This window comes from Pseudochaenichthys georgianus, chromosome 18, assembly GCF_902827115.2.
Source record: "Pseudochaenichthys georgianus chromosome 18, fPseGeo1.2, whole genome shotgun sequence".
Classification (NCBI taxonomy): Eukaryota; Metazoa; Chordata; class Actinopteri; order Perciformes; family Channichthyidae; genus Pseudochaenichthys; species Pseudochaenichthys georgianus.
Window position 1 is genome coordinate 22,109,267 of NC_047520.1, and position 17,205 is coordinate 22,126,471.

The window sequence follows — 17,205 nt, forward strand, 5'->3', positions numbered from 1 at the left end:
AACAGGTACAAACAACCTATTTTGCGGGCAACCACTAGGAGCCGGGCTCTCACCATGTGCTTGCTTCACCACAGATTCTATTTGCCATGAAACTGCCCCAACCACACAATGAAGTGGAAGGATGCTTTCAGGTTTTTTGGCAGAAGGTTCAGGCTCGTACATGCGTGACAAAGCATCTGGTTTCACATTTTGAGAGCCTTGTCTGTATGACAAGGTGAAGTTAAAGTGACTAAAAAACAATGACCATCTAGCCTGGCGTGGGTTTAGTCTTTTGGATTTTCTAATGAATTCCAGGTTCTTGTGATCAGTCCATACTAGAAATGGTTGTTCCGCCCCCTCTAACCAATGACGCCAGTCTTCTAAGGCTATCTTTACTGCCAAAAGTTCCTTGTTCCCCACATCGTAATTCCTCTCTGCGTCTGTCAACTTCCGTGACAAGAAAGCACAAGGATGGAGCTTGTTGTCCTGAGCAGACCTTTGGGAGGGCACCGCTCCTACGCCTTCGTTCGAGGCATCCACCTCCACAATGAATTGTCTCTGCGGGTCAGGCACTGTGAGGATTGGAGCGGTTGTGAACAGCGTCTTAAGTCTTTGAAAGGCTTTCTCCGCCTCAGTGTTCCACTTAAAAACAACATGAGAAGAGGTTAGTGCATGTAATGGCGCCGCAATGGCGCTAAAGTTTCTTATGAACCTTCTGTAGAAATTGGCAAAGCCTAAAAATTGTTGGATCTGTTTCCTGTTTGTGGGAGTTGGCCAATTTTCCACAGCACTAACCTTTACTGGATCCATCTTAACATGGTTAGCGGTGATGATATAACCCAGGAAGGAGACCGTCTTGACATGAAACTCATATTTCTCAGCTTTGCAGTACAGTTGATTTTCCAACAGTTTCTGGAGTACTTGGCGGACATGTTGAATGTGAGTATCCTCATCCGGTGAGAAAATTAAGATGTCGTCAAGGTAGACGAAGACAAACCTTTTTAGAGATTTGGGTATGGAGGAAAAGAGAGAGGGTTGTGTTTTCTGACACTTGGTGAGTTCCCTGACACACCGGGGACACATATTCATGTATAAAAGACGTACAAAAGTGCATTTTGATAGGTCCCCTTTAAAGTGCCACATCATAGGGACCAAACAATCTGTTTGTACTTTTAGTAACTTGTTTTTTTGGTAGAGCAGGTGGACACAGTCACCCAGTATGTACTATTCACTTGCTTTGGAAAAAGACTAGTACATGTAGTCCCTGCTAGGTGTGAATAGGTCATTTGATTTAGCTTTACAACGTGTTCCAAGTGCTATGTTTTGGAACAAAGTGCATGCTTAAGTGATATAATGCATTTAGACGATCACATCCAGTTGAATCACAGAAAATCTTCTACTATGCTTTCTGTCAAATGGTACACTTAAAGCTGAGTGTTGAAAGAGTCCTCCAATACCACCAAGGAGCAGGATTACAGTCAGGGAATCAACAACTGGGTTTTTAGAGATTATGTTGGACTATAATTATGTTTGATTTGCAAAAAAAGGTGAAATCTTATCCAATAAATTGCATACAAGTAGTTGATAAAAACATGACCCTCTTGGGTGTGGTGTTCCACAGGGCAGCGTGTTTGGTTTTCTTGCCTTTTCTTGCTGATGATGATTGCATAGATTTACAAATGGTTTATAGACAAACTTTGAGAAGACTGAGTACTTGACTGTTTTATTGATAACATATATTGTCATCTTTGCAAGATAGCAGCTCTAATTATTCTCAAAAAGCTACTTATATTTGGAATAGTTCTTCTGACACATTAGACACATTTTAAAAGGTGTGCTCAAGTCTTTAGAGAGATGATTTTAGATCAAGTCAAGAAGAGATTAATTATACCAAGAGCTTTTTCAAAGTTAAAAAGAAAGAAAATACAAAGAGCCATGGCTTTGCCAATACTGGATTGTTTAGGCTGACATCAATATTGATATATCAAATATGGATCTATCTTTCAGCATATACTGCAGTCTTTTGTAAAACAAAAACTCAATGTTGAAATAATTATCCCTCAATACTTTTTTGAAGAATTGCAACAAAGAAATTGACCTAACAATAAAGTCTACATTGTTATATCAACCTTTCAGTGCTCTCTGGTGGATACACTATATAATGGAGAAACGTTTACTAAATGACCTAAACAAAAGCCACTTGAGTTCAAATGTCCTTGTTACAACCAGGACAAACAAAGTGAACTTAAACTGTACCGAGCTTTAATAACCTTGGACCAACTTTAATCACAGTGTTTGAATTCCAAATGGGCTCCAGTCTCTGCGTGTGGCAGTGCTTTCTGCTCGGTAAGCCTCACAGGTGGCAGCTTGTTCCCTACGCAGCTGAAACAAGTCCCACAGCCCAGTCTCTGGGACTGTTTCCACATCACACCCTCTACCTGTAACACAATAATTGTTAGGGCTTGGCAGGGAGAGTTTGCGCTGACAATTGATTTGTATGCTGGCGTGAACACAGCACTCACGGCTGCAGCTGCTTCTGTTCAAATGAAAGATCACTTTATTCTCTGATGAGCTGACAGAGACTTTTGAATTGTCAAAAACTGAATGCAGGCATAATTTCAAACCTTGTGATGTTAAATCACTTCTCAACATTAAAAGCAAGTCTTTCGGCCCACAGGCAGAGTAGCTCTTAGAATTAATGAAAAGGGTGTTTTTACTTTCTTTTGTACGAGTAACAAAACTGTAGTGGGATGAGGGAGTCGGGTGTTCAGGCCAATGGTCTAATTTTAGTTTATGCATTTTAAATACATCTTGTCTCAGCCTTTAATTCCCCCAGGCTCATTTGAGATGATTTATGGTGACAGTTCGATAATTCAAGCAGGAAACAAAGTGCAAGAGTTTGCTTCTGCCAATCTCCTTATCGGGCCTTGAAGTTGAATTGAACCTAGGAGTAAACCTTCTGTGAATGGGTTCAAGTTCACTTAGAGAACCTCCGATTTAGATACTATAGATACTAAACCCATTATGAATAACCGCCTAACACAAGGGTAAGGTTACATAAAGGGATGCAATGGTATGGAATAAAAAGCAGCCAGTAGTTGTGGTCGCTTCGCACACAGCGGTATGTTTTATTCTGTTATTTGTTGTCCACTCCGATCAGGGCACTGTGGAGACGTTGGCTTGTTGAAGAAGGCTCCAGCAGGGAGTCTCTGCAGGGCCGCCTTCACAAACATGTGCCTCCTTTATTACAGTTCTTCAAATTCAGCCTTTGTTGTTCAAATCCTCATCGGGATGTGTGTGTGGCCAAGCTCCCACTCTCCTATGAACACCGTCGAGCCTGTTTGATTCTTCATTGTTCAGATGGAGTGTCTTCACCAGCAGCACAGGGTCTCCTTCGGGGACGCTCTCACACTGAGTCATGCAGCACATTGATTCATTGTTAGCTTCACATAAACATGATCACACCTTTAGAAGCGCTCCGCCCTGTATTGATTGCAATCATTTTCTCTTCCAGGATCACTGCTTCTACCACGGCCGTGTGAGAGGACATCCAGAGTCCTGGGTGGCTCTCAGCACCTGCTCAGGAATCAGGTAGGACACAATACTGTCACAGCGCTTCCTTTATCATGTCAGTGTAAGACTGCACTGATATGACCCTGACCAATAACAGTAGGTTACATACTTTATGTATTGCTTCAAGTGATTAAGAATTTAAAATGATTCAGTTTAGTGTAAGACATTAAGCTGAGGACACATCACATCTGTGGCACAAACCACGGCAATGTTCCTGTTTTACTGCTAAAGATCAACATGCCTAAACTCCCAATGTCAGAGCTCTTCTTTTTTCTTTAGATTGTCATGAAAATATGTAACTTGATCCTCTTTGCGGATCCAGGCAGCAATTCTTTAAGTCTTACATTTCCACAGCCTCAGACCAATTTGAATGTGGAACGCCTTTTTAATATCGAAGTCCCTTCTCCTCGCAGAGACGTACGTCCTGAGGATGTGAGTCCCAAAAAATATATTCAAGGATTTGATCCAATAAAAGAGACATCAAGTAACCGCTCAGTGGGGCTTTAGCAGGAATGAATTTCAAAGCCGGTTTGGTAAATCAAAACAGATAAAAGTTTCAGAACGTTTTTTATTGCGTGGTAAGAACATCTTGATGTTTCTCTACCTGAGAGGCTGGTTAGTGCTGACACTCCGGGCACTCTGTGTCCCTCTGCCCTGATCTGGGCAGGGAGCCCAGCTGCTTGCTGAATTGAAATGCTTCCTACATGTCCATGTCCCGCTCTGATCTTACCCACAACGTTTGTTCTTGGCCTCAAAAACAAACCAAATTCAATGGAGCATTTTGACTTTGATTCAAGGCAGGGTGTAGTAGTCCATTAACAGATGGATGAATGTTATCCTTAGTGGCTGAGTACAAACACATCTTTCAGCCTTTTGTTCAACTCACAACATGAATCACCATATTGGAGTTTGATGTTGAATTAAACCATACATAAAGAGATATCCCATTCACATAGAAGGCTGTGCAGCATGGGGATACATCTCATAAAGGAAATAAACTGGATACTTTTTCTTTTTCTTTTTAATCTGTGGCCCACAGTCTTTCGTTGTTATTTTTTTGATTTGGCCCGTGCTATGCAGATCTCTACACATAAACTTTGCAGAAAAAAGCAAATCGATATTTAAAGACTAACCTATCACCATCTAAAGTCTTGTTCTGCTCAAGTGGGTTATTTTCTCTACATAGATATTTATCCCATCTTTTTTTCAATGACTGTTGATTTAAACAGATTTTAAAGAAGGATATATTCCGCTCATTTCCAGGTTAATATATGTACGTAGTGTCTCCATGCTTTAATGTTCAGAAAGCTCTTTATTGTTCTCATACTGCCTGTGCTGCAGCACCTCTTTTCACCCTCTGTCTGAAACCAGAGCCCAGTCTGCTCTGATTGGTTAGCTGGCCGGCTCTGTTGTGATTGGTCAACCGCGGAGCACAAGTGTTACATAGTGATGTCACTGTCATGGAAGTAAACAAAGGAGTCCAATGGAGGGGTTTCAGGCAGGAGGGAAAACAGAAATGTGAGCTTTTGCAGACCATTCACATGCACTAACACCTACAGAACACTCTACAGGAAAAGGAAACCCCAAAAAGCAAAATAGGGCTCTTTACCTGAAAATAAAATCTTCATAATTCATAGTTATATGGTTCTATGGTGGTTAGGTCAATTCTTTAGTAACAAGATAAGCTTAACTTCGTAACCACATCACTCTGTTTACATCAGGGAATGGTGATCTTAGGAAGTGAGATGCGTTTAAGGTCTCTGGAAATGTGCACGCTGAGTTAAAAGAGCACTTAGCAGACTCTCAATAGAGAGTAGAACATACAAATGCAGAACCAGAGACATCAGTTTTGATTTCATGGGTTCTTCTTCATTGTCTAAGCCTGGCGCCTACTCAGAGTTTAGCTCGGCTCATTAGCTGGGTTGGCTGTATGATGCTAGAAGCAGCTAATGTAGCCTGGAGCCGGCATTAGAGATAATGAGCTCCAGTGCAGGTTTTCCGTTAGCTGGTAATTCCCGTCTTTTAGCTGGTCAAATGTATTAAAAACCGGTAAATTCAAAACCTGCCTGTCAAAATGTCCGGTAATTATTAGGGATGTTCCGATCGATCGGCCGCCGGTCATTATCGGCCGATATTCACTTTTGATAGTTTGATCGGTGCTCTCTATAAAGGCCGATCAGGAGAGCAGGATCTGATCGATATGGACATAAACGTGAGTGAAGTATAACCGGACGCGAGAGAGAGATCAGATATCAGCTGCTGAGTCTGACGGAGGCACGCAGCTCTGCATGATCACCTGAAGCCCCGCCCTCTGTTTAGCGCGCTGCATGAGAAACTGGCCATTTCTCAATCTCGAGGATCTTCCAAGCCAATATTTCAAGGATGCTACGTCATCGAGTGCCGCCGAAGTACTGTTCCAATCTCCAGCATACTTGGAATTCCACCGAGGCCGCGTCCTTGGTTTGGGGGAAATGTCGAGGCTGCACATGCACGCGTCCCTAAAATCCCCACAATGCTTTGCGCACGGACCAATTTCAAAAACCCTTGCGGAGAATGGCTGAACCGACGCAGCACACATTTAATGTAAGTGTAGTGGCGTAGAACATGTGTTGGTAAATATGTGACTTTGTTACATTTGTTTTCACCAAAAATGTGTTCCGTGAAAGTAAAGCAAGTTCATAATTAGATAGACATCGTGAGCTATTTTTTTTGGTACAGTTTATGTTGAAACCGTTAGAGAGAGTGGCACACTTGTTAGCCTGTTCCATTCTTCTTTGTTTTCCGAAGCCGTGGCTTGGAAGTATACTTGCTTCGTTTCTGAAGGAAGTGACTTGGAAGTATGCGACTACCAAGCCAGCATCCTCGAGATTGAGAAACGGCCACTGACCGGCTGTCAGGAGAGAGAGAGAGGGAGAGGGGAAAAGAGAGGATCCGTTTCTCCCGTGTTATTATTCAAAGTTAATGTACACTTTGCATAATGTACTTCATCTACTACAAGTAGTTTGTTTGAATGTAATAATTATGTTGTTGTTGTTTGTGGAATCATTTATTGAAAAATGAATCTGAACTTTTCGATCTGTAACTATTATAAACTGAAGCAATATAAAAATGAGCCCCATGAACTGAGTTTTAAACATCAGCATATCCGGTCCTAGTCCGGTAACTACCTGCTAACGGAAACTCTGCTACACAACTCTTATTATTATGTCCAACATGACCAGTACGTTTCAAATGTGTCCGATAAAATAGATTCTGTCCGGACATTTGACCGGCGAGACAAAATCCTAGCGGAAACCCTGCTCCAGGGGTATTAGCAGGCTCACTTTCTAAAGCATCACCTCCATCATTTTATTTTCAAACCTGTCGTCTGCTGGCCAAACTGAGGCTGACTCGGACATTTATCAGACTTCACCAAATGCTCCCTTTGAGACACAGCAGGCTTTACAACTTGATTCACATGTGCAGTAAGATTCATGGACACACAATCTGATGTGTCCAATTGTTTGGATTTACAAATAGCTTTTATGCTGAAACTCTTGGTTTCTACAAACAAAACAAAAGTTTAGTTTGAACATCAAAACAGTGCTAGTTGTGCTCCACATCAACAGTCCCTTCAAACTGCTGCAAAGCATAGAGGACGGTAAAGGTTCCCGAACATTCGTACTGCAATAACACTTCTGTATTATTATTAGAATTGTATTATGATGTTTACATTCACATTGAATTCCCTTGAAAGAGGCCCTATTATGCTTTTCGGAGTGTTCCCTCCCCGGTAGTGTGCTCTAGGTCTTTGTGCATGTCAATGGTCTGCAAAGGCTAAAATCCCTGTATTCCCTCCAGAGGGAGTTTATATGAATATCAGAAGAATTTGAAAGGAAACATTCCACACAACAAGGAAAAAGGTTTGGAGTGATTTAGCAAGAAAAAAGAATGTCCTTCTGGCAACAGTGGTATAATACAATTTATAAAACGGACAAGTCAAATGAAGCAATCTGATTGGTTCTTAGCCGTGATATACTGAGCGTATACCACGGGTAGAATTGTAAGTTACTTTTCACAACAAGTCAGTATCCCTCCGCGTCTGAGAAAAACAGTATACCGTTGGGCTGAACTGGAACTGGAACAAGAAAGCAGCGCAGAAGTAACGGGGCAGAAACCCTCCTTTTTACGCAGCGGTCCAGACATAGACATCAAACAGCGACACATATTCAGTGTGCAGTTCCTTTGGCATTAGGGCAGGGATATCTAGATACTTTTAGTGTGCTACTTTTAAAGCAAGCAACGATGTTTTCAAATCTGTAATCAACGAGGTCCGCAAAAACACTATCGACCAATCAGATTGCTTGATTTGACTCGTCAGTTTTATAAATATATTTACATTTCTTCCGTTACGAAACAAACTTACAAAGCATAAGATGGAAACATTTAAGATTAACTTCGACCTCCGGGGAGGTCTTACTATGGAAGAGTGGATTGAGGAGTGCCTATCTCCAGAAAAAAAAGCACCTAAACGACGACATGCAGAGCTACGTGAAGAGCAGGTAGACGGACCAACTGGAGAAGTAGCACCATTCAAAAGCTTTCTGATGCAGGTCTTGAAACAAAGCAGAGACATGATGACCGTTAGTGGCCACAGGTGCGAAAGCTCTCTCTAGAGCTACTGTAAGCCGAATCTCGGGGACCGGAGAAAGTGGAGCAATATTCTCACCACGCCAAGCAACAACCTAGGATAACCTCAACAAGTAACCACGTAAGCCATGCTACTGATGCTGGACAGGTTTTCAGTGGGTGCACAATAAACTGCAACATAAATGTAAATAAATAGCCAAATAATGGATCAACGCTCTCTGTCTAATATGTTCGCTAGCTGTTAGTGTTGTTGCCTAGCAACCACCTCGCACTATGTTTCGCGCAGAAGGCAACGGAGGGACTATTTTATTTTGAACATCATTATTTACTAATAAAAACTATTTAAATTAGAGTGTGTATTTTTTTTTCATATTGCCACACTTGGTAACCGTTTTATAAAAGCAATAGCTCACTTCAGGCCGTGATATATGCTCATTATATCACAGCTAAGGGGGTTGTCGACCCTCCGCTTCGCGTTGGGCCGAACCACGCATATACCACGGCCTGTCGTGATCTATTGCTTAAATGAATCAACAACATCTTTCATAATCCTCATGACTCAACCGTTTGGCCCTGTCACACTCATTGTGAGAATGTGATTTAAGATTTGACTGGGAGAAAAATGATTGAATTCCTGGTATCTGGATAGGATGTGTTCATAAGGACAAAAGATTGAAATAAGAATATTTATTGTGCTTTAGCCTCAGTGCTATATGAAATACCCTAGAGCAGTAGGTTTTTTCACACTTCCAGGAGACAGACCGCGAAAACCACCTCTCTGTGGCCCTTCACAGAGCCCCAAAGGACGGACTAAGCAGCTCCAGCATGTATTCAACTAAAATTCAACGAGGTCCAGTTAGTGAAAATGTCCCCATGCAAAGGTCCGGAACTTTAAAATGTCTCACTTGCTTTATGAATTAGTGTGATATTTAAGCAATAGCTCACGACAGGCCGTGGTATATGCTCATTATATCACAGCTAAGGGGCGTGGTTCGGCCCGACGCGAAGCCCAACGGTATACTGTTTTTCTCAGACGCGGAGGGATACTGACTTGTTGTGAAAAGTAACTTACAATTCTACCCGTGGTATACGCTCAGTATATCACGGCTAAGAACCAATCAGATTGCTTGATTTGACTTGTCCGTTTCATAAATTGAAGTAGCCTGTAGCTTTATCAACGTCTGCATATAATCAACAACTGACTGCCAATCAAATACAGAAAGTACAATTCATAAACAACAATATTTATAGCCAATTAACATTGAACTCTACAGATATACAGTAGATACTGTGGATATGTGTAATGTTCCTCTCGGGCTGCATTTACTAATAAAATAGAGAAAATAAATAAAATAGCTTTTGAAAATGTGTGCATCTTAAAAGTGCTTAATTTTAGATAAATAAAATAAAGTGTAGCAGCAGCTTGAGTTTCCCTTTTTCTTTGTTAACCGTTTCACATCACGTCTTTAATGACATCCACTTAAACACAGACAGTGGCAGCACTTCAGTGTTAGTATTATTAGATCTCAGTGCTGCGTTTGACACTGTTGACCACAGCATATTACTAGACCGACTGGAAAACTGGGTGGGACTTTCGGAAACAGTTCTAAATTGGTTTGAATCCTACTTAAAGGACAGAAACAACTTTGTTTCTATAGGTAAATACACATCTGAGTTGACAAATATGACATGTGGGGTACCTCAAGGCTCCATCTTGGGGCCTCTTCTCTTTAACGTCTACATGCTACCACTGGCTCAGATAATGAAAAACAACAAAATAAGTTACCATAGCTATGCGGATGACACACACACATTTACGTAACAATTTCACCAGGAGACTATGCTCCAATTCAAACACTGAGTAAGTGCATTGAACAAATCAATGACTGGATGTGTCAGAACCTTCTCCAATTAAACAAAGATAAAACTGAGGTAATGGTTTTTGGAGCCAAGGCAGAACGTTTAAAAGTTAGTGCTGAGCCTCAGTCTGCAATGTTCAAACCAACAGATAGAGCCAGAAATCTAGGTGTAGTCATGGACTCTGACCTGAGTTTCAACAGTCACATTAAAACAGTTACTAAATCAGCCTACTATCACCTAAAGAACATATCTAGGATTAAAAGACTAATGTCACAGCAGGATTTTGAAAAACTTGTCCATGCTTTTATCTTCAATAGACTGGACTACTGTAATGGTGTCTTCACAGGTCTCACTAAAACATCTATTAGGAAGCTGCAGCTGATTCAGAACGCCGTTGCTCGAGTCCTCACTGACACTAAGAAAGTGGATCACATCACTCCTGTTCTGAAGTCTTTACACTGGCTTCCTGTGTGTCAAAGAATAGATTTCAAAATACTGCTGCTGGTTTATAAAGCACTGAATGGTTTAGGCCCAAAATACATTTCTGACCTACTGCTAAATGATGAACCATCCAGATCTCTCAGGTCTTCAGGGACTGGTCAGCTTTCTGTCCCCAGAGTCAGAACTAAACATGGAGAAGCAGCGTTCAGTTATTATGCTCCAGATATCTGGAACAAACTCCCAGAAACCTGCAGGTCCGCTGCAACTCTGACTACTTTTAAATCCAGGCTGAAGACTTTTCTTTTTGTTGCTGCTTTTAATTGAACTATTCATATCTTAGACTGCACTGTAACTTTTATCCATGTATTTTTTCTTTTTATGTTTATTTTATTAGCTTTTATTTTTAATGACTGATTTTAAATGCCATTTTCTTAATGTCTTTCGTTTTTTTTGTAAAGCACTTTGAATTGCCTTGTGTTGAAAAGTGCTATATAAATAAACTTGCCTTGCCTTGCCTTAACAGTTTCAGACGATTATAGAACAATATCAGTCTTTATACATCATAACAACTGAACAGTTTTAAAGTTTCTCTTTCTTTCCCTCTTATATTGCAGTCCCTCACTCACTTTGTTTAATTCAGTGCGAGAATTGAGCTGGAGGTTGTCCTGCCAGGAGTTTAAATCTGGGCTGAAATTGTGTCAGGGCCATTCTCATACACACATGTAGGCGCTCATATGTCAGCCTGCCCTGGAACGATATTTAGTTTTAGTTTTGACCATGGTGGACTGATCATATTGGGCTCTGAGACTGCTTATTTTTTGTGACCTCAGTTCTGACTTGAGAGGGAATGTTTGGTCAAACACTTTGTGTTTTGTCTCTGTTACGACCCGCCCTCTACTTAGTGGTAGAGACTCGTTGGGGAGACCCGCAACATAAAATACAACACAGCAAACACGCAGCATTTAACGGTGTTCATTTATTGTGATACATCCGTACTTACATGGCCAACCGGCAAATGAAGAATGCGCTGGAGGACAGGAAACAAACAAAAGGACAAAGTGGGCCTGGGCCAGCCACACCACGGGCCGTAGGACCCAGAGCTTCCCTCCGCTACCCAGAAACCTAACAAATCCCTGCGGGAGAAAACAAAGCCGCGAAAAGCTAGACTACCTGTTCCTCCAGAGTACATAAGACACAGAACACGAGGAATCTACAGATCCTGAAGCAGTAGAAGGAGGAAGACCACGGACAACCTCCTCCGGCATTAAGATTGGGGAAGAGACCTCTTCTCCTCCAACTTCTGCTTTTCAAGTCCCCAGCTGAACGTAATTAGGACACCTGGGGGAGGCGGAGCCAGGGGCGGACCAGGTGTGTCTGTGCAGCAGGGAGACAGAGAGACAAACAGGAGGGGAGCACGTAACAGTCTCATAGTGGCGTTTTGGCACTTTTAATGAGCGCCACGGTCTCTGAACAAATGAGACACACTGTTTCTGTGCTCCCAGTGGGCAGGAGGAACATGAACGAGTCCGTCCCCTCTCTGTTCTCACTGTCCACGTTCCTCTTCTTGGAGAGCGCCATGTGTCATGATGTGTCTCTCCCTGCCGCCAACACGCCTGTTCACTCTCCTCTCCGCTTCTCTCCCTGTATCGCTAATTATTCTCTTCACACTTTCCTCTCCGCTTCTCTCTGCCGCTCCCTCGTCTCTTCTTCTGTGTTTCTCTCCCTGTATCGCTCACTCGTCTCTTTCGCCCCCTGTCGGCGGCGGTTAAAATAGAATCGCCCCGTCAACATTGAAATCCACTATTAATGTATTGATTATTGGTCCGGGTCCATATAGGTCGGCGTCTGGGTCCGGATCCGGACCGCGGTCCGCCTGTTGCCGACCCTGCCCTCGAGGTATTTCCGGTGGATTTGAGGCTTTTCTTTGGAATGGCCGAACTGCACGCCCCCGCAGCCCTCACAGAAACTCACAGGGACATTGTTAAACAGTCTTGGACACATAATGACTTATGAGAAAAGCTTCAGCATGTTCTTAGAAGGCTCAGCCCATACGTCGGCAAACAAAGACACATCTGATTCTCTTTGTTGCTTTGTGTCTGCTCAGAAAGAAACGAGAACACTTGCATGCTGTTCACAGACAAATGATGTGGCTTGTACACACATTTCCAATACATGAAGCACGGCGTGCAGAGCACTCTATTCTCTTCCAATGTCAGGACAGGGATTGATATTCAAGAAAGAAATACAACACTTCAATATTTCTCAGAATCTATTGGCAACAGCAGAAAGACTTGTCAGAAATCAGACTCAGTATTACTTTAATCCTCCCGGGGGATTGGTTTGACAGTTGCTTCCTTTTAGAATGAATACAATAGAATTGGTTTTATATATTATATAAACACAAGGAGTACAAATGTGTTATAAAAGATCAAATACTATATATAAACACGAGTAATTAAGTTCATATTTTGTGTAAAGATAAAAACTAAATATAAAATAGTTTATAAATATTTAAATTGATTATACACATCTCCTTTTCAGGTAGGTGTTCTGGATCACATGTATACAGTTCCAATGAAAGCACAACTCAGTTCAACTTGAGACATTTTTCAGTTGGAAAATAAACTTGTCATCAGTTGATCAATTATTCCTCCGTAGCCTAGTTTTACTATATATTTATAACTGCCTTGTATATTTAAAATAAATAAATAAACATGTGATTTGAAACACGTTCAAGAATGAGTATATCGAGTATTTGTATGATCAATGTAATGCTATGCGTGTGTGAGCCGTGTGACGTGTGCTGCGTGATGCAGCAACTTGCAGACTAAAACAAAGTCTATCTTATATATGTGATTAGATAGAAAGTCATATATAACATAACTCTCTAAGCCCATATGTAATCATGGTTGGGAGGTTTACTTAACAAACGTATTCTGTTACAATTGGAATACAACCAGTATCTAATCTGAGTAGCACAATATAAAAGTATTGATAATGTAATCCCTGTTACTATAAATGTAATCCGTTACTCCCAAGCCTGCACATAATATATTTTATTTTGAAAGTAAGTTCACCGGTGTCTCTGGATATCTTGCTAATAACACTTTGCTACCAGTATTACTTTTAGTGAGTCCTACAAATACTTTATTACAATGTATTTGTATTCAAATGAGACTTATTGTACAGAAGTAAAGGTTGTCTTTTGTTAATGTGATATTGCTCGGTCAACTTGTATGTCTGCACTTGATTACAAACCTGTACTGTGTTAATCACAGCGCATTGCACTCCATCACGCGACTCCTTCCCCCTCATCATTGAGCTTGGATGGGCTTCTCGTTGACAAGAAGGTACAATTGTTTCATATTCATCTTTAAAGCTCTACTGTTAAAGCTGCTAAACTTTCTCGCATTGTTCTCTCATTTAAATCTTGTCGACCTGATCGAACAGCGTTCAACAGCTGTAGGTCACATGTGGCGTTTAAATGGAATAAACTCCAAACTGCAAGATTTCCCTTTGGAGTTGTAAGTCTAGTATTTTATCACTTTAGCAACTGTTGAAACACTGAGAGTTTATTTCTGATACCTTGAACACAAATAGATCAAGGAAAGTGCATTTCAGTGCTTCGAGAAATGACTGGATATTGTAACATGTTAGTCCCAGAGTTGTTGGCTTTAAAGATGAAACACAGACTATTGCTCTGCTCAGAAGTCAAGAGGCTCTGCTGTAGTTTTTAAATGAGAGAATAACTGGCATTCCCATTCAAATCAACATGGCATTCCCATTCAAATCAACATGGCATTCCCATTCAAATCAACATGGCATTCCCATTCAAATCAACATGGCATTCCCATTCAAATCAACATGGCTTTCCCATTCAAATCAACATGGCATTCCCATTCAAATCAACATGGCTTTCCCATTCAAATCAGCATGGCATGGTCAGAGTGGCCGTATGGGGCTCCCTTAGCTAACCCTAAGTCAACCCCAACATAGACCTTCAGGTGACATCAAGCCTAATGCCACTTTAAACATGATTTTTATTTTCTGATCAGTGATTGATCAATGATGCACTTGTTTACTACATGTCCACTTCCCTTCAGATTTCAAATGGCCTATAGACTGCTGATACATTCTCCAATTGGCCATCATAAAGTTATACTGGAAAAAATAATCTTAGGTAGTGCTAAGATATGAAGACATGGACTAAAATGATGTCAAACAACAATAAAAATGAGTTACGGGTAATCTGAAACGAACAACCCTTTATTTGTCCCACAGTGTGCAAAGTGATGCAGATATAAAAGCGACGGAAACAAATTGTAAAATAAAAACAAATGTCCACATCCATGGTAACAATAAGTAAGTAGCAGCATTATAGAAAAAGTAAGACTTTTTCGCTGCCCGTCATTTTGACGGACAGGATCGTAACATTTCCGTCAAAATCCATGATTACCCTTCGGTCTACTCTGTACACCACTCTGACCAAATGACGGACTGCTTACAGATTTTTACGTCATTGTTAAAAAAAATCCATCATAGACGGTTAACGCGACCTCTGATCTGGAGAGACTTCATTTTTGTTTAAAGAACATTTAATGACATGTTTGTGATATGATAGAAATGTTAATTTGGAGGTTTGGAGGAGGATGGGGTGGAGACGGGCCACAGAATAAACCCCTGAAATCACAGCTGACTGCAGGAGAGAGGAGAACAGAGTTCACGTTTGACTGCAGCATGATGATTGGGTGCTGGAGATGGTGGTGAAATATTATTGGTTCAAAGTAGACGCCCATAAGGGGCTGATTATAGAGTGGTGCAGGGATGACGTATTTACCCGGAAGTAAGCTGCGCATGGACTCCCTCAACAAAAGAGCAACGGGATTACTCCATAGGGTTTTGGAAAATAGCTCTAAATAAGGTCTGTGGATAAATGCACGTTTTGTTCAGCCGGATAATAATTTATCTTTTTCTAATCATAAATCTAATCGCCAGAAGCAAAATGCTAACGTTATGCTATAAACGAACTACAGCAGGGTCGCACGACTTCAACGTCACACCAACTTAAAGGGGAGCTATCGTGCAAAATGCACGTTGTGATGTCTTTTATACATCAACACGTGTCCCCGGTGCGTCAGGGAACTCACGCAGCGTCAGAAAAAAAAAACCCTCTCTCTTTTCCTCCGTACCCAAATCTTTTAAAAACGGGTGTAGAACGAGCGGATACAGATTCCATCCGAACTGACGTCAAATCGGCTGCGGACTCACAGAAAGTTGCTATCAGAAACAATTACTCACGTGTTTTGGACGTAATATAGTCTTTGTTTACATTAGCAGGCCTCGCTAACACTCAGAGCTAACCTGTGCTGGAGAGCACATGTTTGAAAAGCAGGAAATAAAAAAAGAACTCGCCTTGTGATCAACCCGCAAGAGAAAAAGCATTTGAGCTCCATACTGTCAGAAATAATCCTTGATGTGGTTTAAACAGGATGGCGTTTTATCACAGCAGAATTTAACTTTATCTCCGGTAGAATTCTGATCAGGCATTAGCTCCGCCTCCTCTTCTTTCTTTTTTTTCAAGCTAAGGACCCAAGCACAGCATTTCTCTAACAGGGGCTGCAGTCGGATAGTTTAAAAATCAGCTCCTAAATTATAACCCTATCGCCTATTCCTTGACCTCTGAGTGAAAGGTCACGGGGTTAAGGGATAGTGGATAGGAGAATTAAAAAGGACTTAGGAGAAGAGACTGCGGTACTTTAGAGAATCCGAATGCACTTTCACTATCTGACGTGTTTATGATGCGCCAGCGGACGTCATTTTGTGCGTCTGCTGCTGTGGTGGAACCATGGAAACCACAGTTTTCTATACAGCGGACTACAACATGGATGTTCAATAAGAACGAGGGACTACTGTAACTCCTCTAGAGACTCTGCACCGTGCTCTGATGCTGCTGCTTTGCTTTATGAACGTGGACAACAGAGAAACATATTCTTCATGACCAAAGCTGGAATTGAAATAAAAAAGGAAAGTGAAACTTCTGCTCGTCACCCTCTCCCTCCGGTCCACATTAATACCAATGATCCCAATACGTATGATTGTATGAACTAAAGATCTTAAAATCAATACAGATGTATTTATTATAAACGTTAGTCCTTAACATCTATCACTGTGTATATCACCATTCAGACATCTTTTAAAAGTTGAACAAACTCCACACAGCTCAGTAAAGACTGAAATGTTGACTTTATTTGATCATTTCAGTAAAAACTAACGTTCATATTTCTCTCTTTATTATAATACTGATGAACGTTCAGAACAAAGCACTTTGGCAACTTATCACATACGTTTTAAAATGCTTAATAAGCACCGTAACCTTCATGATATAATTTCTCCGTCGTGATCGGTTGTTTCCGTGAACGGCCGACTGTTGAGTGACGGCAAATGCTGCGGCTGCAAGGCATTGTAGGGCAGCATTTTCTTCTCTCCTTTCGGTTAGGGAGGTCCAGTGGTTCCTAAGCTAAAGGAGGCTATAAAGGAAGTTTGAAACCTCCTTTCCTTTCATTTAGAGAATTGGAACAGCACTTATCATGGCTGCCACTGAGGGACTTCCGGGTCATTTCACTCCTTTAGGAAGGTTCCTAAGCTAAATGGACTATTGGAACGCAGCCAGGGCTTCAAAAGAGGGGTATGAGCAGTATGAGCAGTATGAGGTGTGGCTACAAC

The 17,205-nt window shown here is 41.3% G+C and overlaps 1 protein-coding gene across 1 annotated transcript in view; it reads left to right on the top strand.

Annotated features, from left to right (window-relative positions):
- Positions 1 to 17,205, top strand: part of adam19a (ADAM metallopeptidase domain 19a) — a 301,656-nt gene that overhangs the window by 208,344 nt on the left and 76,107 nt on the right. Inside the window, exon 5 of the mRNA XM_034105687.1 lies at positions 3,494 to 3,570. Within this exon, the coding sequence (XP_033961578.1) occupies positions 3,494 to 3,570 (77 nt within the window). The remainder of the gene's footprint in view (positions 1 to 3,493; positions 3,571 to 17,205) is intronic.